This window comes from Eptesicus fuscus, chromosome 3, assembly GCF_027574615.1.
Source record: "Eptesicus fuscus isolate TK198812 chromosome 3, DD_ASM_mEF_20220401, whole genome shotgun sequence".
Classification (NCBI taxonomy): domain Eukaryota; kingdom Metazoa; phylum Chordata; class Mammalia; order Chiroptera; family Vespertilionidae; genus Eptesicus; species Eptesicus fuscus.
The window spans coordinates 6,935,341-6,959,079 of NC_072475.1; the positions used below are offsets into that span (position 1 = coordinate 6,935,341).

General features: G+C 55.4%; 1 protein-coding gene across 1 annotated transcript in view; it reads left to right on the forward strand.

Moving 5' to 3' along the window:
• Positions 1–23,739, forward strand: part of UMODL1 (uromodulin like 1) — a 56,552-nt gene that overhangs the window by 15,815 nt on the left and 16,998 nt on the right. The window contains exons 7-16 of the mRNA XM_028151871.2: positions 5,649–5,903; positions 6,555–6,667; positions 8,342–8,561; positions 11,471–11,608; positions 13,042–13,271; positions 13,389–13,611; positions 14,585–14,842; positions 18,723–18,835; positions 21,396–21,609; positions 23,067–23,204. Coding sequence (XP_028007672.2) covers positions 5,649–5,903; positions 6,555–6,667; positions 8,342–8,561; positions 11,471–11,608; positions 13,042–13,271; positions 13,389–13,611; positions 14,585–14,842; positions 18,723–18,835; positions 21,396–21,609; positions 23,067–23,204 — 1,902 coding nt within the window. The remainder of the gene's footprint in view (positions 1–5,648; positions 5,904–6,554; positions 6,668–8,341; positions 8,562–11,470; positions 11,609–13,041; positions 13,272–13,388; positions 13,612–14,584; positions 14,843–18,722; positions 18,836–21,395; positions 21,610–23,066; positions 23,205–23,739) is intronic.

Genomic DNA, 23,739 nt, shown 5'->3' on the forward strand with positions numbered 1-23,739 from the left:
GTAGGGCTGCCTGCAGGTGAGTGAGGCTGCAGGTGCAGCTGGACGGTGAGCCGGAGAAGCTCCGCTTGCATGGCTGGACAGGAAGGGGCCAGTAAGTGAGCATTCATTCGTTCACTTACAGGAGACGTTTTAATGAGAGCCTGTAATGCACCAGGTACTGTGCCTGCTGTGCTGGTGAAGAACAGACTAGAGGAGTCATGGCAGACCACAAATCCACTCTTTCCTTCCGTCGTGACAGAAGTTAGATTGAGTTTTGTGTCGAAATGTTAGTTGAAGAGACTACAGTTCCCTACCTAGTCATGTGACTTGTCTTAGCCAATGAGACATGGCAGAAGTTTCCATGGGAATGAGGAAGACTGCTTATGGTTACAGGCCCTGCTAAGACCAGGCCGAGCACAGGATTATGGTGGCTGAGGCCCCCTCGGCCATCTGAGCCACAGGGTGACCTTGAGGATGAGGCTCAGACACTAGTGATGGGGCAGCAGAGACAATGACGAGGCCTGGGCCTCAGGTACCATAGATGTTTCCTACACAAAGGGTACACCCGACAGGGGTCAAAGCCTGTTATGTGGGGTTTCCTATTCTATGGAGCAACTTATCCCAATGCAAGTGGCTCGGGGCAAGGCAGGAAGCAGGGAGGTAAAGTACAGAGAGGGACCTGGAAGCAGGTGGCTGGTGGTGAGGTAGTGGGTGTGGCGGGGAGGTGTGTCTGCTAGATAAACACTAGGCCTCCCAGCATAACTGGGCGCAAACCACAGACTGGGCGTTAGTGGGAGAGGAGATTGCACGATGGGGCTCGATGGACTCGGTACCTCTCTCAGAGTTCAGCCTAGAGCAGATACTGCTTATTCAATTTGGCCACTAAAACTTTCTCTTGTTATTGCAGAATCTGATTTATTACTTTAGCAACATTCTAACAACAGCGGAAGGCTAAGTCACCCCCAGTCCCAGCGCGCCAGCAGACGGTTTTCTTTTTCCCTGTTCTCTTCCAGGTTTTCTACCCTATTTAAATCCTGCTGTGCGTGCAGTTTTGTGTTCTGCTTTCTTCACTCATACTCTTGTAGAGGCTTCCAAGAAGCAACCTGGTCTTCATCATCCTAATTTCGATGGTTGAGTAATAATGATGGCGTATGGCAGTGATATCATGTCTCAGCTATCTGCCTCATGGGGGGCATTAAGGTGGCTTCCAACATTCTGCTGTAGAAACGAGAACTTTCATTAGCAGGGTGAAGTGGTTATGGAGAATACTGTTATACTCACGTTTGGATCACTTAATTTAATTCGCATGTCCTGTCCCCTTTAAAGGAATGTAACAGTGAAGATCTTTCTTTGTTGATAGTAACACAGTCAAGAGCTGCTTAGCACGTAAGTCACCCGGGCTCTGTAATAAGCCCCTTTACACCATCACCTTATTTAACCCTTAGAACAACCCCGCCAGGCAACTGCCCCACAGTGCATCCCCCAGAGGTTGCCCTCGTCACAGCATTGTGCCCCCGGGTGGCCGTGCCCTTTCCTCCTTCATTCATGTGGAGGTTCGGGAGCTGACCAGGGTTCTAAGGCTGTGGACTGTTTCCTTAGGTGACCAGAACTCAACTGGATAATGAGTGCAGGGTCCTTGCTGACTCTTCCCGCTTTGCCATGGAGGGGTGAGGGTGGAGGCTGCGGGATGATGCTGGGAGGGGCTGGTTCCCAGCCCCACTTGAGGACCTGGAGGGTCAGTCTTCATCACTGGAATGTTCTACTTCCTCCAGGATGAAGCTCCACAAAGCAGGTCTCCTGATCACTTCCAGTGAGTCCTGTACTTGGCAAATAGTAGACACTCAATATATATGCCTAAGCCACCATTATGACTGGATGACCGGATGACCGGCTAGTAGCTATGATGTGCACTGACCACCAGGGGGCAGATGCTCAACGCAGGAGTTGCCCCCTGGTAGTCAGTGCACTCCCACAGCCAGCCAACCTCCCGGGGTCCCTTCCCTTGGCTGGCCGGCCCCGATCAGCCCTGATTGGCCCCCATCAGGACTGGGTGAGACGGCCCTGATTGGCCGAGAGGGACCCCATCTGTGCATGAATTCATGCACCGGGCCTCTAGTATTTAATATCAATGAATGAAGAGGGAGGTTTGAATGGTGGCTGTTCCTAGGATCTCTGAGTGTTGAGTGGTGAACATACCAGCCCACCTGTAGCAACAGGGCACTCCTCCACTATGTGGGTCTAATCAGAACTGTGCGTGCCCTCCACGCACAACTGGGCCCACAAAGCTTTGCACAGACTCCCCTGTAGACCATCCTGGGATCTACACTGTGGCCTCTGGGGGGAGAATCCTGTCCGTCACTGAGAATAGAAGCCTTGAATCAGTTACTGAAAATACTGTGGTCAGTAATCTGAAAAAGACATTAGACTCTATTTATAGTTAGGGATGCTGCCCGGATACTGCGTTACAAGGTTCCGTCCAGATAAAGGGCTGTCCCACAGGTAAAGGGAAAGCTGCCCCGCCCGGCTCCACTCCCCACCGGGCAGAAAAGGCGAACCCAGCGTTGCCAGCTCTGAAACAGAGTGAATTCCAACAGCATATTGCTAAGGGAAGCAGCACATGGTTTAAATTTAGAAGCTAATATAAATGAGCAATCTGCTGGAATGGCTTAGAGGTACAAACCCGTGGAAAATACAGCACAAATTTCACATGCTTTTCTTGTGAAATTAGTCATTCGATTAATGACACACGGGGCAGCTGGATTCTTGCACAGAACAGAGACCGTAGGACATGTTGCCTGGTTGGCATGTGACGTTCCAGGAACACGCTCTGCTTTTCGGACGGGGAGGAACTGTTCTAGGACCCGCCTAACTCCGTCTGCCATGGTCCCCTTCTCCGCTGGAGCCCAATACCTGGTCAGCACCATAAAAAAACGCGTGCTTGACCAGGGCAGGGCTGCCCGCTCCAGAGGCAGCCAGGCTGGCAGGCCGTTCACCAAGCCAAGACCCCCTCGTCCCTAACTGAATGCTCAGGCTCTTGGCTCGCATCCTCAGCATTTCTACCTTTACGAGGGTCAGGTCTCAGGGTGACAGGCCCCAGGGAAAAGGGGAGCGGCCTGACCCGGGGTACCCTGGCAAAGGCAGCATTCCCAGCAGGCAGGCTCCATCCTGCTTCCCCAGAGGCGGGTCAGGGCTGCCCCAAAGCAACAAGGCTCAGACCCAGGGACACAGGGAATCCAATGTGCTCACCGAGCTAAAGGTCAAGTTCCCAAATGAAGGTCGGGGAGGCACAGGGGAGCAGTGTCCTTGGGTTGCACAGACTCAGGAGTTGGGTATTATTTTCAAGGGCCTCCTTACACGAGGGTCGTCAAAAAGCTGAAGGGCTGCGAGAGCAGATGTCCTGGCTAATGAAGGACGAAAACCGGGGTTCGAGCACAAGGGGCAGAGGGCATCGTGTCCAGTGTAACAGGCCTCGAGCTCCGACATAGCAGAGGGCTTTGGCCGAGTGTGTCAGAAGCTGGCTGATTCCGCAGCAACACGGATAATTTTCCAAGTGGCTGTCCAGCCAACAGCTGCCTTGAAAAGTAGTTAAAGAGGCTGGGAGGTGGGTTCGTTTCCTGTGGCTGTTGTAACAAAGGGCCACACACCTGGTGGTGTAAAACAGCAGAGAAAAGGTAAAAAGAAAAGCAAAAGAAGGTGATCAAGTTTTTTTTTTTTTTAAAAAAAAAGACTAAAAGAGCAGTAATGTATTCTCTCACAGTTCTGGAGGGCAGAGGTCTGAAAAGGATAGATGTGTCTTCCTCAACCACACTCTACCTCCCATCCTGGGAGAGTGGTCAGGGCACAGTGAGAATTAAGGTGGAGGTCCCCAGTGCCATCCAAGTAAGGCGGTGGGAGTGGGGGGGAGGGAGGCTCACTGTAATTTATCTCCACCTGCTTTGAGGGGGACCCACAGGGGTTCACAGGAGGGAAGCATGCACCCACGGGGCACCCCCAGTTATAAAAGGCAGCTCCGTGCTCAGTTGGAGGAAGACCCAGCGGGGCTGAGTCATAGGACTAGGGTGAGGCACTAACCTTGATTCTGAGCCTCTTGGCAGCCAAGGCAGAAAGGAAAATGGGTTGAATTACACTGGTTTTTATTTTATTTTATTTTTTTACTGAAAGGAAACATACACATTTGTCTGGAAAGGTGGAATTTTTTTCATGATCCTAGAAAACGTGTTTTATGAAGCCTTTCACGAAGGGCTTTGGGAAACTTTAGACACGTCTTAACTGTGTCTTTTTACTATGGTTCCGCAAAAGGTTTTAAAAAAATCCTCATGACTTGCTTTTTTATAGATTCTGATGTAAGAATTATTGTGCCTAGACTGAGGGCTAAACTACTTTTTACATAATTCATATTTCTTAGGTGCCTGTTGTATGCCAGAATTTTTCTTCAAAAACAGAGATTAATTATATTTAAATCTTAAAATATATGTTAATTGGTTTTTTTTAGAATATTACATGCTAGAGTTTTATATTAGAGTATTGCTCCCCAACACATGGATTTTCATATGAAAATGTAAGAAGCCTGGTTCCTGAATCTGGCTCTCTTTCTTAAAAGGACACAGTCAGCCTGGCTGGCGTGGCTCAGTGGTTGAGGGTGGAACTTTGAACCAGGAGGTCACAGTTTGATTCCTGGTCAGGGCACATGCCCGGATTGTGGGCTCAATCCCTAGTAAGGGGCGTGCAGGAGGCAGCCGGTCAATGATTCTCTCTTATCATTGATGTTTTTAACTCTCTTTCCCTCTCCCTTCCTCTCTCTGAAATCAATCAAAGCATATATTTTTTTTTAAAAAGGGCACGGTCAGATTGGAGAAGGGCCCACCCTAATGACCTAACTTGAACTTAGTTACCTCTTTAAAGACCTGTCTCCAAATACTGTCCCATCCTGATGTCCTGGGAGTGAAGGCTTCACCCTGTGGATGTTGGGGGATGCAGTTCAGCCCATGACACACCCTAATGGCACAGCTGCAGCGACAGCTGAGGTTGTGTCCACGTCCTGGCTATTGTGAGTGAGGCTGCGGTGAACGCTGAGGCGCGCACATTGCTTGGAGACAGTGCTTTCCTTTCCTTCCGGTAAGTGCCCAGCAGTGGGCTTGCTGGATCACGTGGCAGCTCGATAGCCTTAATCCTTTGAGGAGCTTCTGTACTGCCTCCCACAGTGGCTGCACCAACAGTGCACAAGGGTTCTCTTTCCCCCCACACCCTCGCCGGCACTGACCTCTGGTCTTCCTGAGGATAGCCGTTCTGACAGGTGTATCTCATTGCGGTGTTGATTGCATTTCCCTGACGATGAGTGATGTTGAGTGTCTTTCCCTGTGCTTGCTGGCCATCTGTATGTCTTCTTTGGGGAAATGTGTACTCAGATGTTTTGCCCATTTTGTAATTAGATTATTTGTGTGTTTTTTTGCCGTTGAGTTGTATGAGTTTCATACATACTTTGGATGCTAACCCCTTACCAGATGTGTGATTTGCAAATATCGTCTCCCATTCCCTAGGTTGCCTTTTCGTCTCGTGGGAGGTTGCCTTTGCTGTGCAGAAGCGTTTTTGTTTGAGGGGTTCCACTTGCTGATGTTGCTTCTGCTGCCTCTCTGACGTCCTCCGATGCTTCTCTTTCTGTGTGTTCACAGACGGCCCTCCCATCACAGACTACATGATCCTCAATGTCACCAGCAGCAGCTTTCAAGTGTCCTGGAGTTTAAATTCCACCCAGAACCGCACCTTCCACGTGCAGGTTTCCAGGGGCGAGGAGCTGCTCAGGAGTGTCAGGACCCAGGCGACGACCCTGGAGGTGACGGGGCTGGAGGCCGGGGTGCTGTATTGGGTGAAGACCAGCTACCAGGCGTGCAGGACCAATGTCACCGCCATGCTGACCGTCAGAACCGGTGAGGCACTCGTCTGAGCACCGTGTGTTTCCTGTGAGCTGAGCTGGTCTTTCTATCCCGATTCTGTTGGCCCCAGAAATTCAAACTTCTTATAACCAGGCAGGGCAGGCATGGACTTGGCCCCACCGTCCTAATGGGGTGGCGTGTGCTCCGTGTCCTCTGAGCAATGTCTGGGGGTCGTGGCCACCATGGGCTCCCTCGCTCCCCTCACTGCGTCCTGCAGGCATCGAAAGACCTTCTGTGACACTTAACCCCTCAGGCTGCGTGTGCATAACGTCCCCAAACCAGGGCCTGAGCGCTTTGCGAAACCTCTTTTCCCACACGGGGCACCTGACCAGGGCCTGCCCCGCCCGCTGTGTCAGGGCCAGGAGAGAACTTTCCCCCAGACAAACCCGGGTAGGAATGAACCGGGCATTCTGGCGTCCGGAAGGCAGCTGGCGTGGCCACAGGGGGACTCGGCCAGGTGGCTGACTTCTGCCCCGCCCCGTGGTTCGAGCCCCCCTTTGCCTCGTCCTGGTGGTACCTGGGTGGTGCAGGCCTTGATTTTTTTACATTTATCTCAACGCGTTGGCTTTATGAAAAGCATTGACAGAAAACCGTGTGATGTTGGCTCCCTGGGTTGCAGCTAATGTGCTCGATTGTCTGTTTCAGAGGCCCGCGTGTTTGGAGTCACCGTGAGGATCCTGGACCGCACCGTGACGGAGCCGCTGCTGGACCGCGCCAGCCCCGAGTACCGGGCCTTCTCCCGGCAGCTGCTCCAGGAGGTAAAGCCAAGCAGGGGCGCGGGGAGCTGTCCCTGATGCTCCGAGCGAGGAGCCCACATGAGCCATTCCTCAAATACTTCCCCCTCTTCGTTTATGGGGGACTTAACCTAGATTTGGGGCCACACCGTCTTTGAAATACGTGTTTTGGATTCAAATGGTCTACCCCAGTGGTCGGCAAACTCCTTAGTCAACAGAGCCAAATATCAACAGGACAATGATTGAAATTTCTTTGGAGAGCCAAATTTTTTAAACATAAACTTCTTCTAACGCCACTTCTTCAAAATAGGACTCGCCCAGGCCGTGGTGTTTTGTGGAAGAGCCACACTCAAGGGCCCAAAGAGCCGCCTGTGGCTCGTGAGCCGCAGTTTGCCGACCACGGGTCTACCCCACTGGATCCTACAGCTGGGTTTTCTGTCGAACTTCCTCCCTGGGATCTGAGGGCTCTGTCTTCCCTCTTCGGGGCGGCTTCATCAGGAACGCTAAGCAGGGACCAGGCACCCATTCCCCGGTGGCTAAAGGGGGCCATTGGCACCCGGCCTGGGAGGACCAAGGAAACAGCGCCTCAGAAACAGTCGAGAACCACGAAAGGTCTAAGACGTTACCCTTCCTGCGAGCTAATACGCCAGCCTCTTCCTGTTGCTGGGCGCTGGCCGAAGACACGAGGTGCCTGGGTTAGAGACAAGGGGCTTTGTCCAGCACAGCAGGCGGCCTGAGCGTCCCGCTGGGGCCAGTTCCCCCTCTGCCCCTGGGGCCCACGGGGGTGACTCAGAGGGGTCCAGGTGGGTGATGCACGCAGTAGGTCTGCATCACAGCAGGGGAGCCCCAAGCTTGGGGAGCCCGAACCTTTGTAACTGGGCTGTGAGCAAACCCGACTAAACCTTACTCCACAGGGAGACATTGCCTTTATTCTCTCAGGAAACACATCTGTCCTTGGCACCATGATCTCTCCCCCTCAGGCTGTTCATCCTACAAACGTCTCGGAACGATATTCGGGGACAAAAGGGCAGTTCTGGCTTCTGCTTGCAAACTGTGTAGAAATGCGAGAGACCGGAGGAGGGGTGTCTCTCCACAGTCACCTACAGGGAAAATTGGTTTTTAAACCAATGGGATTTGCGTGTGTGCAGGAATGGTGTGGCAGGAATGGGGGCAGGGGTGGGGGGGGGGTGAGCAAGGCTGCTGTCTCCCTGGATCCGGCAGGGCAGACCCTGAGCCCCTGGCTCTGCCCGGGTGTGTCCTGGGGGAGACAGCCCTGTAAGTGGGGGACAGTGCCAAACAGCCATGAGATTGTGCCTTGGCGGCCCCCTGGGTCAGTCAGTCCATCCATCAGTCAGTCCGGCAGCCCGCTGTCGCTCTCTCACGCAATTTGCCTTCACAGCGATGTTCAGAGCACCCGGAGGGCACCGCGTCTCTCCTGCTCCCTGACCGAGAGCCCGACTCCAGTGGTCACTGCCCGTCCTCACCAACGCCCGGTCCGCTGTCCCAGGGGAGGCCCGGTTGGGGTGCAGTGAGCTGGGGGACATTTGCTTGCCCCAAGAGGTTGGCTGCTGGGTGCCTCTTCAGGGGACACACGGGTCCTGCGCCCCGTCTGCAGCCACACCTGGGGCCCCGCTTGGCCGTGTTCAAGATGCTGATGGAGAATCGGCTCTAACCGGGCTGTCGCCTCTCCCCGGCCAGGTCGAAAGTGCCTTTCCGCCGGCGGTGTCGGACCTGTGCACGCGGGGGAAGCTGCGGCTGCAGATCGTGTCTCTCCAGGCGGGCAGCGTGGTCGTGAAGCTCCGAGTGACGGTGCAGGACCCCGAGTTCCCAGTGGGTGTCTCCACGCTGGCCCCCATGCTCCCGCGGCTGTGGGCGAGCAGAGTGTTCCAGATTGACCAGAGGGGGACGCTGGTGCACGGTAGGTGGGAGACCCGGAGGCCACGGGCCGCTCTGCCTGCTGCAGGCCTGCCTCCTGCCTTGGCCCTGGAGAGCCGCCTGGGCTGTCACACAGGCCCGATAGAGCTGGGCCGCCTCCCGGGCTGCTGCTGAGCCGTGTGCTGGGGGAGCGAGGCGGAGGGGAGTCACTGAACATGGCCACCAGGTGCTCTGCGGTTTGAGCCCAGATCTGACTGGGACCTTGAGCAGCTCGGGCCCTGCTGCTGGGCCAGCCTGGCTCCGTTCTGGCCTCCACCCCCAGCACCCGGGCGCTGCCTGCAGGCTGCTTGTGGGGCAGGGTTCCAGAACATCCGGGGGGGGGGGGGGAAGGCCAGCCGGGCCCTGTCTGCAAAAGAGCCCAGGCAAGGGGTGTGTGTGGGGTGCATGGTATGTGTGTGTGGTGGTGGTGGTGGTGGTGTGTGTGTGAGTGGTGTGTGTGTGAGGTGTGTGGGGTGTGTGTGTGTGTGTGTGGGTGTGGGGTGTGTGTATGTGTATGTGGTATGTGTGTGTGTGGTGGTGTGGTGTGTGTGTGGGTGAGTGGTGTGTGTGTGGTGTGTATGGTGTGTGGTGTGGTGTGGTGTGTGTGTGTGTGTGTGTGGTATGTGTATGTGTGTGTGTGTGTGTGTGTGTGTGTGGTGTGTGTGTGTGTGTGTGTGTGTGAGGTGTGGGGTGTGTGTGTGTGGTGTGTGGTATGTGTGTGTATGTGGTGTGTGTGTGGTGGTGGTGGTGGTGTGTGTGGTGAGTGGTGTGTGTCTGAGGTGTGTGTGGTGTGGATGGTATGTGATAAGGGGTGTGTGTGGGGGTGTGGGGTATGTGTGTGTGGTGTGTGGTGTGGGGTGTGTGTGTGAGGTGTGTGGGGTGTGTATGGTGTGTGGTGTGGTGTGTGTGTGGTGTGTGGTATGTGTGTGGTGTGTATGTGTGTGTGGTGTGTGGTATGTGTGTGTGGTGTGAATGGTATGTGGTGAGGGGTGTGTGTGGAGGGTGTGGGGTGTGTAGTGTGTGTATGTGTGTGGTGTGTGTGTGTATGTGTGTGTGTGTGTGTGTGTGTGTGTGTTTGGTGTGTGGTATGTGTGTGAGGGGTGTGGGGTGTGGATGGTATGTGGTGAGGGTGTGTGTGGAGGGTGTGGGTGTGTGTGTGAGGTGTGTGGGGTGTGTATGGTGTGTGGTGTGGTGTGGTGTGTGTGTGAGGTGGTGTGGTGTGTGGTGTGGTGTGTGTATGTGTGTGTGTGTGTGGTGGTGTGTGTGTGGTGGTGGTGGTGTGTGGGGTGTGTATGTGTGTGTGTGAGTGTGTGTGTGTGTGTGTGTGTGTGTGTGTGTGTTTGGTGTGTGGTATGTGTGTGTGGTGTGTGTGTTTAAGTGTTGCATCAGCTGACGAGTGAGCCTGCTGGTCTCCGGGGAGCTGCTTCCGTGAAGATCACATGAAACAAAACTGAAAACCACAACGTGGGCCCCTGAGCATCAGCTGCAGTTTCTCTGCACAAAACTGACCTCGTCCCTTATCTTGACTTGATCCCAGCCCCGCCCGGCTCCCTTGGCGCACTGGGCATGATCGGGCCTCTGCCCAGGCTCAGGGAGGCGTGTGCAGAGGGCCTCGCAGCCCACCCCCACCCGGGATCCAGGCCCCTCTCGGGGCCCTAGGGTGCCCTGCCAGTGGAGGTGACTCTGCTTGGAACCACTTGTTCCCCTGAGAGGAGGGGGGTGGGGCAGGTAGTGACCCAAAGAGCTGGGTGGGTGGAGGGTGGAGTTCTGGGGGTGTGGGAAACTACCCCCGGGGCCTCCCCCCGCCCCAGCCTGGAAACCAGTTTGAGATATGCATTCCTTGAGGTTTACTGTGCTGACTGCACGTAGCCCTTTACTGATTGGCCATGTGTCGAAACGCACGAGACCATCAGATCCTTTCTTAGGGCAGGTACGGAAGGACGGGTGGTGGGCACAGGGGGTCCAGGAGAGGGGCGCGGAGAGGGGGGAGGAAGAAGGGAATGGCATTCCTGGTGAGTTTTGTTTCTCACTTTGGGCTCATGCCAGTCCTGGCTGCGGCCGATTGGAAAAGGCAGGGCTGGACTGGGTGTGGTGGGTGAGCCAGGGCCGGGGCCACTGGGGTGTCTACAGGGACAGGGGCTTACCTAACATTTCCTTGCCCAAATCAGAAGGCTCAGGGCTTGCTGGTGACATGGGGACTGTGAGAGTCATTTCCCAGAGGGGGCCCTCCAGGGCCATTCCTGTCCATGTCAAAGAAAGCTCACATTATACTTAACTGGACACCGGGCTCAGCCATTTTCCTATTTCTCTCTTGAACACTAAGTATTAGGGCATGTTGACACATTAGAGAGGTTTAGGTGTGGAACAAAGAATAAACAAGGAAGAAATATATTCCCATCTGTGGGTGTTAATACCTTAAACCAGGGGTCCTCAAACTTTTTAAACAGGGGGCCAGTTCACTGTCCCTCAGACCGTTGGAGGGCCAGACTATAGTTTAAAAAAAACTATGAACAAATTCCTATGCACACTGCACGTATCTTATTTTGAAGTAAAAAAACAAAACGGCAAAAACACCTGCATGTGGCCCGCGGGCCGTAGTTTGAGGACGCCTGCCTTAAACAGTAACCACCATCCCCTAATCTTTGCCCCGAATCAGCCAGCCAACGGTGAGGGTCAGCGCATCGGGCGCTTAGCCTGGGCCTTGGTTCAGGCGCAGCCTCTGGGGAAGGATCTGTGCAGAGCCTCCTCCCAAGGGTGCTGGACACCCGGGCACTTCACCCACCCTGGCCTCGGCCTTTGGGCTATTCCCTGAAAGACAGTCAGGGAGGACTTTGCAGCTCTGTTCCCATCCGTTTTCTGAGCAGCCGCTGGCCTTTCTCCCGGGCGCCCGTCCCGTCTCTCTCCCTCCCGCAGACTGGGACGAGTGTGCGGACAGCCTGGAGCACGACTGCTCGCCGGCCGCCCAGTGCATCAACCTCGAGGGCTCCTACACCTGCCGCTGCCTGACGGCCACGGACGCCAACCCGTCCCGAGCTGGCCGGGCCTGCGTGGGTGAGTCCTCCACCCCACCCCTTCCCCGGCGCTGGGCTGGCCCCCACCCTGCGGACCTGGGTGTGGGGTAAGGCCCCCTTCTCCATCAGGCACAGTGTCGAGGGCTCCTCATACAGTTAGGAACCCACAGAAATGTTTTCATTCGTTTAAATCAAAGGAAAGAAGTGAATATAATACTTGTGAATATCAGTAGTGAATCCTATCTTTATTTTTATAATATGATGTTTAATCTTTTTATGGAAGAAAGGGTTCACCCCGAGGGGGCCCTCCCCAGGTGGCCTGGAGCCCGAGGCTAGAGAAGCCCAGGCAAGTGCGGAGAAGGCTCTGATGTGGGGCCCAAACATCTGCCCTGAGTTTTGGGGGGCCAGTTCTGATTGGTTGGTTGGGGCACCTGGGGGGCTGAGGGAGAAGCAGGAGGAGGCCCGTATGGATGCACGTGCTGTGATGGGCCAGCGTGTGTGCCCTGGGCGCGGGTGGGCAGTGGAGGGCTCGGCCACCTTTGCCCTGCCAGCTCAGGCCTCAGGCTGGGAGCCCTGGCAGAGCTGTCCTCAGGAAGGAGCTCTGTTCCCTGCCCGCTGGGCCCCTAGCCCACCTCCCCACATGGCAGCGCGTCCCTTCTTCTCAGTCATGTGTCCAGTAGGCGGGCACCGGTGCCAGCGCCAAGCCCCGCCCTGAGCACACATCTGGGGAAATCACTCCATTTCCCAAAGGCGGATGGATTCGTGTGAACTTGCAGGAACCAAGCCCTGCATCCAGGTCAGTGGCTCTCAACCTTCCTAATGCCGCGACCCTTTAATGCAGTTCCTCATGTTGTGGTGACCCCCAACCATAAAATTATTTTCGTTGCTACTTCATAACTGTAATTTTGCTACTGTTAATGAATCGTCATGCAAATATCTGTGTTTTCCGATGGTCTTAGGCGACCCTGCGACCCACAGGTTGAGAACCGCTGCTGTAGGGCCTAAGACCATCGGAAAACACAGATATTTACATGACGATTCATTAACAGTAGCAAAATGACAGTTATGAAGTAGCAACGAAAATAATGTTATGGTTGGGGGTCACCACAACATGAGGAACTGCATTAAAGGGTCGCGGCATTAGGAAGGTTGAGAACCACTGATCTAGGTCCTGGCTCAGCAGCGCCCCCCACCCCCCGCCCCGGGGAATGTGACTGTGGGGCACATCCCCCAGCTGTGTTGGGCCCCCAACACCCTGCTCTTGGCGCCCCAGCATCCTCGTGTACGAAGTGGAAAGGCTCCTCCATGAGAGTCGCTTGGGAGACGCCACGTTAAACAGTCCTAGTCACCGAGACAGCCCGTGGCCCCACGTGGGGTCCTTCTGGGGGCCTCCCGCTCATCAGTGGCATCTGGGGCTTTGCTGAGATGTTTGTGGGCCAGACACCCCATCTGAGAGCGGCTGTGTCCCCGCAGGTGACGTGGCGAGCCCCATGGAAGGTGCGCTGTCCCTGGCGACAAGGGTAACGGCCCCAGCTGTCAGCACAGAAACAACAGCCCTTGGCCTGGAGACGCCTGCCTTGTCACCCAGCCCCGGGCACTCGTGGGGCACGCCTGCAGCAGGCCAGGCCCAGACCCCAGGGCCCCCGCCCAGGAGAGGGGACAGCGTCGTCGTCGGGCAGGACAGGAACAGCACAGGGCAAGGCGTGAAGGAGGCGGCGCCCAGCGAGGCCCCACGTCTGGGGACGAGCCAGTGGGCGGCCAGCAGGGCTCCTGGGCCGACCCGCAGCTCCCTTCCCGGGCCCACGGACGGCCTGTTGGAGGCCTCTGGATGGTTGCTGAGAAACTCCACTGCAGAGCCACGCGCCCGGCCCAGCCCCGCCGAGGGCCCTCCTGGCCACATGTGGCACACCAGCCTCCCCCCGCGGGGCACACCGCCTGCACCTCTGGGCCCTACATGGCCGCAGAACACAGACCCTGGGCACGCCGGCTCCCCAGACCTGCCCTTGGCCTCCACCCCCACGTCTCTGAAGACCCCGGCCTGTGGTGAGTGCCTGGAATGGCGTGTCCCAGGGGCACGAGGGACCACATGGTTGGCGCGAGTTCTGGTGGCTCAGGCTCAGACAGCTGTCGGGTCAGAGACCTTTTAGCAACACTCAGTGCCAAACAGCGTGCAGAGCAGCCCTGTCCTGGGCGGCCGGCTTCGGGCCTTGTTAGGACGAGAACCCGGTCTCTGTGTTCTCTCTAGCCCTTCCTCCCGCTCCCGAAGCCTCCCATTTGCCAACATCTGGGGCAGGGACTCAGGCATCTGGAGGAGACTGTGGGGCACACCCCCCAGCTGTGTTGGGCCCCCCACATGTCTGCACCTCCCCAGCCTCGCTGACCCCAGCAGCTCCACATTATACATTCCAAGGCCCACGGGTGACAGCTCAGGAGCCAGGAGCCAGCCCTGGCAGGGGACGGCCTGGCCGTGCCATCTCCCTCGGGGCGCCACGTTGGCACCTCTGTGAGCTCACGCGGCTGGCGCGGCCCTGGACGGCGTCCAGGGGGAAGTAGCTGTTCGATGCAGCTCCTCTGCTGAGCCTGCAGCTTCCATGACTAAATTGTTAAGCCCGCGTAACCCAGTGCTGTCGCATCCCCGGGGCCCCCTGTAAAAACGACTCTGCAGCCAGCAGTGGCCACTATGCTGACTCCTCGGAGCGTCAGCCCAGGGGGCGAGGGGGATGCACCCTCTGGAGGAGCCGCCCACAACCTGCTCCAGAGGCCTTCGTTTCGGGAAGTCCGGGGACCTCAGAGGCAGACACCAAACCGGAGGCGCAGGGGTGCTGTCCAGGGACCTGCACCCCTGGGCGCCGCTGGCAGCAAGGCCTCACAGGACTCCCCTGGGCCGGCGTTCCTGAGGCCGTCTTACGTCCCGAGCGAGCGGTGCATTTGATTTCAGCACTGGGGGCGAGGCTTCTCCTCTCTTCTCTCCTCGGAGCGTTTGTTTTTAATCTCAGCATTTCTATCCACTTCCCAGTTCCTGCCCCCATCGAAAGGGCCACTGTCTCCAATGTGACCAGCACCGGCTTTCACGTGGCGTGGGTGACAGACCTCGCCCCACGCCCCACTTTCCAGCTCACCCTGACGTCCACGCGGAGCCCCGCCGTGCACCTGGAGACCTGGAACACAAGTCTGCAGCTGTGGGGCCTGGAGCCCGGTGTCTTGCACCTGGTTGAGATAGTGGCCAAAGCATGTGGGGAAGAAAGTGCCAGGGCACACCTGAAAGTGCGGACAGGTAATGGGCTTCCGGGACGCTGAGGGCCACATGCTCTTTGAGGGAGGGAAGACGTGTGAAAGAGGGTTTCCACGGGTTCAGGGTTGAAAGAGCTGCGTTTACTTGCAGGCTGCTGGGTTTCCATTTGCTTCTCAGCATAGGAACATCGGGTTCACTTCATGCTCGGCATGGGACAGCCAGGCAGAAGGTGGCTCACTTTGGGAAGAGGTGTTAGAGGTGGAGTTGCAGAGAGCTCCAGACTCTGCCGCAAGGTGTGGACGCTTGCCTACCTGTGCCCTCCGTGTGGGCAGATGTGGGTGGTGCAGGTCTACTGAGCATCAGCCGTTCCTCCCGATCACTCTCACTCTCACTCCCAGTGGACCTGCATTTGGTTTCCAGGAAGAAGGACAACAGACAGATGGACACACCGTGGATCTGTGAATGGCCCCCAGAGCCTGGGGCTGCAGAGTAAAAGGGATGGGAACAGAATTGAGCAAATCACACACAGACTCTGATAAGCTGCTGCTAATTGTTGACCATCTATAATAATCCTACCTAATAAAGAGGGAATATGTTAATTCTCCCTCACGCCATTGCAAAGATGGCGGTGCCCACAGCCAATAAGGAGGGAATATGCTAATTGACTTCCATGCCCTCAAAGATGGCAGCACCCACAGCCACAAGATGGCAGTGCCCAGTCCCCTCAGCCCCGCCAGGACGGCAGGTGCACGGCAAGGCCCAGCCTGCCTCCAGGCGGGCCCGGCTGCTCCGTGCGCCTGTCTGAGGAGTCCCCCACTTCCCTCAGCCCCCCTGCCACCCAGGGCCGGCCCGAGGCACAGGCAAGCCTCAGATGGTGGCTGTCCAGCTGCCCAGGGCCACCTGAGGCTCAGGTAACCAGGGCCGCTGAGGATTGTGCTGCCGGCAGTGGCAGCAGCAGAGGTGTGATGGGGCGTCACCTTTTCCTGATCACCAGGTTGCCTCCTGCCCCTGAGGGCTCCTGGACCATGAGAGGGGGCAGGTTGGGCTGAGGGATCCCCCCTCCAGTGCATGAATTTTCATGCACTAGGCCTCTAGTAAAAGCATAATATGCTAATTAGACCAGATGTTCTTCCGAGGGAAGCCCGGTTCCCGGGTGCCAGAGGGAAGCCAATGCCGGCATCTAGGGGAAGGAAGGCCTACTCTTGTACAAATTTCATGCATTGGGCCTCTAGTAGTCATATCCTATATAATAAAAGGCTAATATGCAAATAGACTGAACGGAGGAACAACAGAACAACTGGTTGCTATGACGTGCGCTGACCACGAGGGGGCGCGCATGGAACATGGCGGGCATCAGCCGCGGTGGGATGGTGGAGCAGGTGAGCGGGGGTGTCAGACCAAGGTGGGGCACCGGTCACTGTCATTGGGGCGAGCCTCTGGTGGTTACTGAAAATTCTTTGCTCCCACGCACCACAGTCCTGCCTGGCGCTCACACCTACTGCTGGCCCCAATCACTCGGCGCTGTCAGTGGGTGCGAGTGGTGGCTGCCAGCCCTTATTGCCCCTGAGGGAGCGGCAGCCGCAGCAGCAGGAGTGGGGCTGCAGGCAGACAGGCGATGGGAGTGGGGGGAGCTGCAGCAGGAGGGGCCAGGCAGGGGTGCGGAGGATGGGCCGAGACCCGCCCCTGTGCCCACCACAGCCTCGTGGCCCACAGTTCCTTTCAAGGTGCATGAATTCGTGCACTGGGTCCCTAGAATACAGATAAAATTCCTCTCTTCTCCTCTCTGGCAATTATCAGCGGATGTTTTCTTGAAAGTCTAACTTACCTGAACCGCCAAAGGGCAGGCTTGATGTTGCGGTTAGTCCTCAGATCTTGGGCGGTTGTCCAGGAGTTGATGGCAGCGTCTCCAAGGTGGGGTGCACACCCCTGGGAGATGCCTAAGGTGACCTATAGGAATGCAGTCAGAAAGTTTAGAATTTTTTAAAAAATATATATTTCTTTATTGATTTCAGGGAGGAAGGGAGAGGAGAGAGAGAAACATCAGTGATGAGAGAGAATCATTGGTTGGCCGCCTCCTGCACGCCCCCTACTGGGGATCGAGCCCGCAACCCAGGCATGTGCCCTTGGCTGGAATCGAACCTGGGACCCTTCAGTCCGCAGGCTGATGCTCTATCCACTGAGCCAGGCCGGCTAGGGTGAAAGTTTAGAATTTTTGTTTATATCTTTAAAGTTCTAATTAGCTACGGGCTGGGAAATAGAGGAAAGGTGTTCGATGATGCTGTTGTACACGTTGGTGGGACCTGGAGAAGGGAGGTGACGTTGGCCAGACGGTCCAGCAGGGTGGCCTCGGGTCAGCATGAGTCTGGCCTCTGAAGGTCTCCTCCACTGGACCTTCCCTGGAGGGAGGAGCTGCCGGTGCCTCAGGTGGGTCGGCATCCGCTCTCACCTGTGCACTGTCCTGTTCCTGGCGGCTTCTAGATCAGGCCGCACGCCCCCGTTGTCCTGAGTCTGGACCGGTGGCCCTCAGACGCAGCAGTGACCCTGAGGACTTGGGGTGTAGGCTCATTTGGAATGCAGAGTGAGATGGCGCTGTGGCTTGTCTTACATGCAGGGGGAGGGGCAGCAAGCCTCTGAGGGGGCGCCTCTCAGCTCCAGGGGGAGAGCCTTGTCCTCCGCCTTCGCTGCCCAGAGGCCTGGCCCGTAGCAGGGGCCTCACAGACGCCCGGGGAAGGGCTGCGTGAGAACAGATGGCTGCTGTGCGGGAGCGGGATGCGGCCGGTGACGTCCCGGACCAGCTCTGTCCTGGAAGTCCTGTGCGGAGGAAGATCCGGTGGAACTGGCCGGTGCAGAGCAGGGCAGCCTCAGACCGCAGAGCGGCGGGGCTGTAGGGTGAGGAAGAGCTGACTGTGTCGGGACCTCTGGGCGCTCTGTCCTGGGCACAGGGCTCTGAGCAGAGGTTTGGCAAGGCCACCTCAGGTCCGGGTTTGCCAGGACAGCGGTGAGCACCTGAGGCCCTGGCACAGTGAACTATGTACGTGCCTCCTTTCACGCTCAAAGCCGTCCCCGCTTGCTGGTAAATTACCCGGACAGGCTGTGCACAGGTAATGCCACAGGCAGGGAGGAGACAGCTGCCGGGGCTGAGCTGTTCCACGGCCTCCACAGGTCTCCCCTGGGCCCGGCTTTGTCCCCGTGTCCTCCAGTCTGGCGGGCCGCGACTGGGAGTGCCGGGCGCTGTCCCTTCTTTGTAGAGCCCAAGTCAGCCTCGTTTGATGTTCTTCCCGGCCAACATGAAAATACTATTATTAAGTTAGAAGTGGCCGTGGCCAGTGTTGCTCAGTGGTTAAAGCAATAGCCCATGCATTGAAGGCTCACGGGTTCAATTCCTGGGCAAGGGCATGTACCTGGGTTTCAAGTTCAATCCCCAGCCCCAGTTGGGGCTCGTATAGGCAGCAACCAATTGATGTGCCTCTTTTAATATATTTTATTGATTTTTTACAGAGAGGAAGAGAGAGGGATAGAGAGTTAGAAACATCGAGAGAGAAACATCAATCAGCTGCCTCTTGCACACCCCCTACTGGGGATGTGCCCGCAACCAAGGTACGTGCCCTTGATTGGAATCGAACCCGGGACCTTTGAGTCCGCAGGCCGACACTCTATCCACTGAGCCAAACCGGTTTCGGCAGATGTGTCTCTTTTACATTAATGTTTCTCTCTCTCTCTCTCTCTCCTCTTCCCTCCTTCCCTCCCCCCTTCCCTCCCCCTCTCTCTCTGTCACCCTCCCTCTTTCTATCCTTCCCTCCCTCCCTTCTACTCTCTCTAAAAAGCAATGGAAAACAATCCTTAGGCGAGGATTAAGAAAACACAGGATCATCTGTTCCCTAACACATTCCTGTCCCAAACTTGCTTTTTCTTCATCCTGCAGCCGGCCAGAAGCTCAGTGGGAAAGTCAGAATAGCCAACGTCAGGTATTCCGAATCCTTCCGCAACGCCAGCAGCAAGGAATCCCAGGATTTCCTAGAGCTATTCTTCAGGATGGTAAGTTGGTGAGATCGTCCTTACCTCCTTGTGGGATGTGAAGGAGGGAGGCGGGTAGAATCCTAGCTGCAGCCCAGCAGGATTTCGACCCTCTTTTCGGAAGGAAGCTGGGACTTCCGGCTCTGGCGTGGGGCCTGGGTGTCCCTGGATCTGCCACTAAATAGACACACCAGTGGATGGGAGACCTACCTGGTCCTTCGCTGCCTCCTTGCCTCACCCTGATTCCTGCTCAGTGCGACTTTAGCAAGGTGGGACCCCTTGAAGCAGAAAGCCCCTCCCTGCCTTAAAAAGAACATTTTTTTTTTTTTAAAGTGAGATCTATTTCACATACCACAGGACTCAGAGTTTTAAAGTGCACAGTTCAGTAGTTTGGACTGTATTGTATTCATAAAATTGTGCAACCATCACCACCTTCTAATTCCAGAACATTTCATCACCCTCCCCCCCCCCCCTGCTGCCCCGCAAACCCTACCCATTAATAATCACTTTCTATTCCCCCTTCTCTCTGCTCCTGGCAACCACTAATGTGCTTTCTGTCTCTACGGACTTGCCTGTCCTGGACATTTCGTAGAAACAGAATCATACAATATGTGATCTTCTGTGTCTGGATTATGTCACTGAGCATACTGTCTTCAAGGCTCACCCATGTTGTAGCGTGTGCAGAACTTCATTCAGGAAACCATCTCCTCTGAATGGCTGAAGAATAGTCCATCATGTGGATGGACCACATTTTGTCTACCCTTTCACTCATTGGTGGACATTTAGGTTGTTTCCAATTTTTACCTTAAAAAATTATTTTCCTGCTCTTCCTTGCCCTTCCTCTCCCATCCCGTCAGCATCCTTTGGGACGGTATGTTGTTACGCTTTAGTCGGGGTAGCAATCTCAATGCTATTTTTGATGGAGGTTAGACTTCCCTTTGATGAACAGAGAACACACTTGTCATGACCTAGTGACTTGCTTGCACAGGGGAAATCTCATGGATGCCAGCTTTTCCTTATTCTGGGCCGTTAAGATACAGAATAGCCAGAGTTTAGCAGCGCCATCTAGTGGTGGAGTGTGAAGACACGCGGGCGCCTTAGCAATGCAGGTGGCCTCACCTTTGATTCTGTTCAACCCTGTCAGCATCACTTAGTGATAATACGGTCACACAGCCTCCATTGAGGATCCCCAGGATCTGGGACTCCACATTATTTATCCTGGGACCCCAGATCCTGGTCCAGTGCGTGGATTCCGGAGCTGTTGATGGTTTGACTCATTCACGTACCCATCTGCTTTAGGTTAAAATAGCTACACTGAGATGAAGCAAACACTGAAATCAGTCCACATCGCTCTAGTGGTCACGCAAGGGAGCTCCATTTCCACCCTGAGTTTCTTGATTTCCTCTCCAAACCATTTCCTCATTTGTCAATTTTTGGGGGATAATTTTTGTTTGTTTATTTAGAATTTCAGGATAGCAAATAAGTGTGCCACTTATCGCATGTGTAGGACTTTAAGACAAGTTTTGGGAAGTTGTGGGTTAATTCAAGGTGATTGTGGGTTACCTTGTTCTTTGTAACTGCCTAGCAAGGAGCCTGGAACTTGGTTTGAGATGGGTTTGGAAAGCAATTGAAGGTGGCATTGATCCAAGACTGTGACAGATCCTTCTTAGGAAGTCCCAGAGAGCAAAAGAGAGGGAGAGGGAAATAGATTATAGATATATGATTGATAGCTAGCTAGCTAGATGATAGATAGATGATAGATGATATAGATAATAGATACATAGATGATAGGTAGGTAGGTAGATAGATAGATAGATAGATAGATAGATAGATAGCAGTTGACTGTTCAAGTCATAAGAATGTCAGCCATGTGACTTCAGGCAGCTCCTGTTCTCTGGGCCTCTGCAGCCCCTGGTGGATGACACTAGATTGCTGGGGTTGACTGTCCCCAGGCTGGGAAGTGAATCCTGGGCTTGAGCGCCTCCTACAGGACAGAGGCGGCAAGGCTTTCTCTGTGAGAGCAACGTCTGGAGGTGCATGTTCCATAGACAATTTCCATCACATGGGCCCCTTAAAGCTCACCACCATGTCTTCCTGGGCATCGCGGCCATGATGGGCTGGACCGGAGTGATACCGTGTGTGGTGTCAGGTGCTGTCCAAAGTGATGGAATAAGAAACGGCTTTCAGAGGCGGGAACAGCCTGCCCCCCAGGGTGCTCACGGGAAGCAGTTTTTGGAAAGGTGGGGAGGAGGATTAGAGGGGAAATGTGTCGTATCAGGAGCAAAAGGGTTATTCTAGGAAAAACAAAGTGAGGGACCACTCATCCAGGGCCCCGCCCCCATGGCTCTGAGCTGATGGGGGCAGGTCCCAAGTGCCACTGTGAGTCCCCTACCAAGTGAGAAGCCCTAGGGTAGGGCTTTTGCACCCAGCCCCATGCGGACAGCTGGTCAGGGACAAACAGGGCTCTCCGCAGATCTCAGACACACAGGCACTGGGACTGGGCCCAGGCCCGACCTGTGGCTTTGCCCTGCTGCCTGCCGTCCCAAGAGGCGTTCTTTTCACCGGCTCTGTCTCTCCGAAGGTGCGGGAGTCCCTGTCACCCGCCATGCGCCAGCACCTGGACGCGGGCGGGGTGCGGCTGGAAGTGACCCGCATCGCCAACGGCAGTGTCGTGGTGGAGTTCAGCCTGCTGATCGTCGCGGACTTGGAGGTCCAGGCGGTGTCTGCCGCGTTCCTCGCCGCCTTTCAGAACGCCTCTCTGCTGGAGGTGGTCGGAGGGGACACCTTCATCTGGGGTACGTGTTGGTCCGGCCGGATGGAGGCTCACCCGGGCTGGACCGCGAGGCAGCCGGCGCCCAGCTACTGCCTTTGTTTCTGAAAGACGTCGCTCTGCGCGCTTCCTCTCCAGGTTCCCGGGCATTAGATGGACACGAGAAGCAGGACCCTCCTCTTGCCTTTTGCTTCTATGTTGTTTGTATTTATGACCTAAGGGTTGAGAACAGCCCCCGGTGAACCTGGGGTGCTGCTCCCTGGTCGCAGGCTGCGTCCCGCCCCCGCCCCTCCTCCACTGCCCGTTTCCATGGGCCCAGGGCAGACGCGTCCCTCCCCGCAGCCAGACTTCCTCCAGAGCACGGTTGCCAAGGAGACCCTAGTGAAAATCATTGAAAAGCAGGGAGAAAGGGCAAACCTCGATGCTTTCCTCAGATCGTCTGAGTCAGCTCGAGCTGTCACATAAAACACCGCAGATGGGGGGCTCACACAGCGGACGTTGGCGGCCAGAAGTCCAGGATGAAGGTGCCAGCCAACCTGGCTTCTGGTGAGGTTCCACTTCCTGGCGTGTGTCCGCAGAAGGCGAGCCCCTTGGTGTCTCCTCATGTCAGGACGCCATTCCCACCAGATCAGGACCACACCTCGATGACCCCCTTTAACCTGAGTCACCCCTAAAGGCCCGTCTCCAACACTGTCGCATGGGGGTTAACTTCCAGGGGCACAGTTCCGTCCACAGCACGTGTCCTACTTGAGAACCGTGATAAAGGGCTCCCAGGGACCTGTGTAAGCAATCAAAGACAACACAGATGACTATTTTTCTGAATTTTTGGAGTAAGACCTGTTTTTCAAGTTTAAAAGCAGAAGGAAAACAAGCCCACGGAAGAAAAGACTGGAATATCTGATTCCATGAAAATGTAAATCTTTTACGTCACACAAAGTAAAGGCGCCCTTATAAAGCAAGCAACTAAACAAAGTATGATTTTAATAATTCGATGGAGAATTAAACCCTAAATGGAGAGAGAGATCACACGCATTGATCATATCCATTTTGTTCAGTAACCCTGCATGGCTGTTAGTAAGTGAAGTAACTGAGCACAGAAACCAAGGGCAGGTGGGCTGAGGGCCTGCGGCCCAGGCTGTCTTGTTTTCGGGGCCCCTCTGCCTGAGACCAGGGGGTGGGTGGGGCCTGCTCACCTCCTGGCTGCTCTGATGTGACACTGCTTTGCCCAGTGTCTCCCCCGCCCTGCCACCCCCGCAGCCCCGGGACCAGGAATTCTTCCAGAACAGCCCCTGTAGCCGGCTGACACCTGCCCCCACCCCATCCCTGTCCGCAGAACTGCCCAGAACTGATAACTTTGGTAATTTTTAACTTTCTCTGCGATGCGCTTTCCACGCGGCTGTCTGTAAACAGCTGGCAGGGTGCCCCCTCCGCAACCCTCCAGCCCCCTGAGAAGTTCTGTTTTGTTCTCTACGTGCCGCACAGATTTCGATGAGTGTGAGAGGAGGGAGGACGACTGCGAACCCGGCACAGCCTGTCGCAACACGCTCGGGTCTTTCACTTGCAGCTGTGGGGGAGCTGCCCCCGACTTCCCTGTAGAATATTCTGGAAGACCCTGTGAAGGTAATGTCCTCCCGGTCCCTTTTCTGGAATACTGTCGATGATCTGTCCTGTTAAAAGAAGCAAAGTGCCTCTTTTCCAAATGAGGTCGGCCTATTTTATGTCCTGGGCAAGTTTCCTGGTGTGTGTGTGTGTGTGTGTGTGTGTGTGTGTGTGTGCGCGCGCGCACATGTAACCCGTGTGAGTGTGTATGAGTATATGTGTGTGATGCTGTCCCTTCACATTCTCTCATATGTCTCCAGCCTTCTTGGTGGTGCCTCATATCCCCAAATGATTCTTCTGATGACTGAGAGGAGAAAACACACTCAGAACCGAGGTGTGTTTTCTTGCAAAACGTATAGCCCTATGGCTGGCAAACTGTGGCTCGTGAGCCACATGCGGCTCTTTGGCCCCTTGAGTGTGGCTCTTCCACAAAATACCACGGCCTGGGCGAGTCTATTTTGAAGAAGTGGCGTTAGAAGAAGTTTAAGTTTAAAAAATTTGGATCTCAAAAGAAATTTCAATCGTTGTACTGTTGATATTTGGCTCTGTTGACTAA